Source organism: Alligator sinensis, unplaced genomic scaffold (assembly GCF_000455745.1).
Source record: "Alligator sinensis unplaced genomic scaffold, ASM45574v1 scaffold1143_1, whole genome shotgun sequence".
Lineage (NCBI taxonomy): Eukaryota > Metazoa > Chordata > Crocodylia > Alligatoridae > Alligator > Alligator sinensis.
Window position 1 is genome coordinate 179599 of NW_005842947.1, and position 2279 is coordinate 181877.

Sequence of the window (2279 nt, forward strand, 5' to 3'; positions counted from 1 at the left end):
GCCTCAAAATTCTTCCAAGGCTGTTGCAGAGTGCTATGCAATGTTAACATTGTTGGGGGTGAAAACATGAATCACATGCCTTTTGGATGAAGGGGTGGTGAGTATTAGATGTATGCCTCCAGGTTAAGAAGTATACAGTATCTTGCTTTTAGTTAGACTTCTGACAGTCATACCTGAGGTTCTCAAAAGCAAATGAGGGAATTATGCTGTAGCTGCAATTTCTATCAGGTGAGTGTGCAACTGATTGAGAATCCAAAATAGTTATCAACAGGTCACTGTCAAGTGGCAGGACATTTCAGATAGGGTCATGCAGGGGGCTGTCCTGAGTCCAATAAGTACTTCAATATTTTCATTAATGGCTTGGATGATGGAAGAGGGAACCCATATACAATTTGCAAATGGCACCAAGGTGAGTCAACAGTGAAAAAAGGCAGTTATTCTAGGGTGCATTAGCAGGAGTATTATATGCAAGTTACAGAAGGTAATTATTCTGCCATACTTGTTGGCGTTGTTGGTGCCCCAACTAAAGTATTTTGTCTAGCTTAGTTTGCAGTAATGGAAACTGAAGGTAAATATTAGGGAAAACTTTCTAACTCAGAGGATGTTGTAACAGATTACATACTGAGGATTTTAAGAACAGATTAGACACACTTCCATGGAGGGGAGGCGGGGGTCAGCATTCTTGGTCCTATCTGAAACTAGGCGGTGGGTCAGATGACCTATCTCTTTAGATCCCCATCAGTTCTACATTTCTATGAATCTATGATAATATTGCCAGGAGAAATGGGGCCAGACATTAGGAAATTAAAGAGGTTGGTGCAGTAAATATTTTGCTACATACTACTAGAAAGATGTTTATATAGCATATTCAAATATAAAATACTTATCTTTGAAGTTCCTCTGTGAGCTAAATATGGAAATATAACTCTCATTTTATTGCTGATGATACTGAGACAGAGAGGTCATGGGACTTTTCTGAGGCCTCACAAAAGTCTGCTGTCCAGATCATATGTCAGGCTGCTCAGTGTAGGAGTTAGCAGACATGAAACACTTCAACTATAATATTTTGGTTTATGACAGACAAGTGAAAGAAATGACATTGGAATTTGGGAGTTCTTGGTTTCTAGTCCCAGGTGTAGTACATTAGAAAAGTTTTGTTCAAAAAGAAAAGGCTTCTCTTTTGGTAAGTTTAAAATACTTTGGTGCCACACAAATTTGACTGAAGGATTTAAAGAAAACATAGCAAGTATTAGCAGTGTAATACTGTTTGTTTTTTTAATTTAGTATAGTTATGTACAAATCTAGCAGTAGCATTTGTTGCTCTTATTGACTGTTTTGACTTCCTTTTATCTTAAATAGTTTATCATTTTTATTGGTTAAAAATTAATCAGCTGTTTCTCTACTCTCACCCCATCTCATTTTCTATTTTGCATCTCAGTAACAAGTAGAAAGAGAGAGGTGGAGGTAGGAAGATGTTTTAATTCATATGATGTTTCATATTTCTGTATTGGATTTGGCTTAGTTTAGTACAGCTGTAAAGTTTTTTAAAACAGAAGGCCCAGGTTTAAAAAAAGATGCTCAGAGTTAGATTCCTAGGTCCATATTTAGGCACTTGAATAATTATCTGATTTTTCTGCTTGCTGAGCACCTATAACTTGCCACCAATTTAACTGAGAGCTGTTGGATACTTAGCACTTCAAAATAAGGCTATGCCTATGGATTTAAGACCCCAACATTGCACAGGAATTTTTGAAAGCCTTTGCCTAAGTCTGATATAAAAGGCTTTTTTATGAACCAAAACAATATGGTTTATTTTTTGTCTATAGGGTTTTTTTAATATTTTAATTCCCAGTGGAAGGCAAATTAAAATGTTGGAGCCCTGCCTCCTTCTCCCATGAAATTTCTGTGTAATTTATCCAGATGCTGCGCAAGCTGTTGTTCAGCTTTTATCATGGTGGCTCTATCCCCCTCCAGAGCTTGTCAGTACCTTTCCCACACAGCTGGTGTGTCTACACAAAATGCTTTATCGCACAGTAGATTGGTCAGCCACACCAGCAGGGGGCCCAGTCCTGGCACTGCTCAGCAGTCAGCTCCCCCAAGGAGTTGGGAGCTGATCAGCGTGGGGACCAGGTTCCTCTTTGCCTTCCCTCTCCCATCCCAGTGCCGTGGGGCTCTTGGCTCCCCACAGAAGCAGAGCTGGGACTTGGAAGCTCTTCCTTCCTCTGCAGCTTAGTCAGGGGCTTGCTGCTAGCTGCCCCACTGACTGACCAGGGCAGGGG

General features: G+C 40.0%; 1 protein-coding gene across 1 annotated transcript in view; it reads left to right on the forward strand.

Annotated features, from left to right (window-relative positions):
* The first annotated feature begins 355 nt into the window (after positions 1 to 355).
* The window catches only part of IMPA2 (inositol monophosphatase 2), a 28505-nt gene continuing 26581 nt past the window's right edge, over positions 356 to 2279 (forward strand). The window contains exon 1 of the mRNA XM_006036343.2: positions 356 to 409. Within this exon, the coding sequence (XP_006036405.1) occupies positions 356 to 409 (54 nt within the window). The remainder of the gene's footprint in view (positions 410 to 2279) is intronic.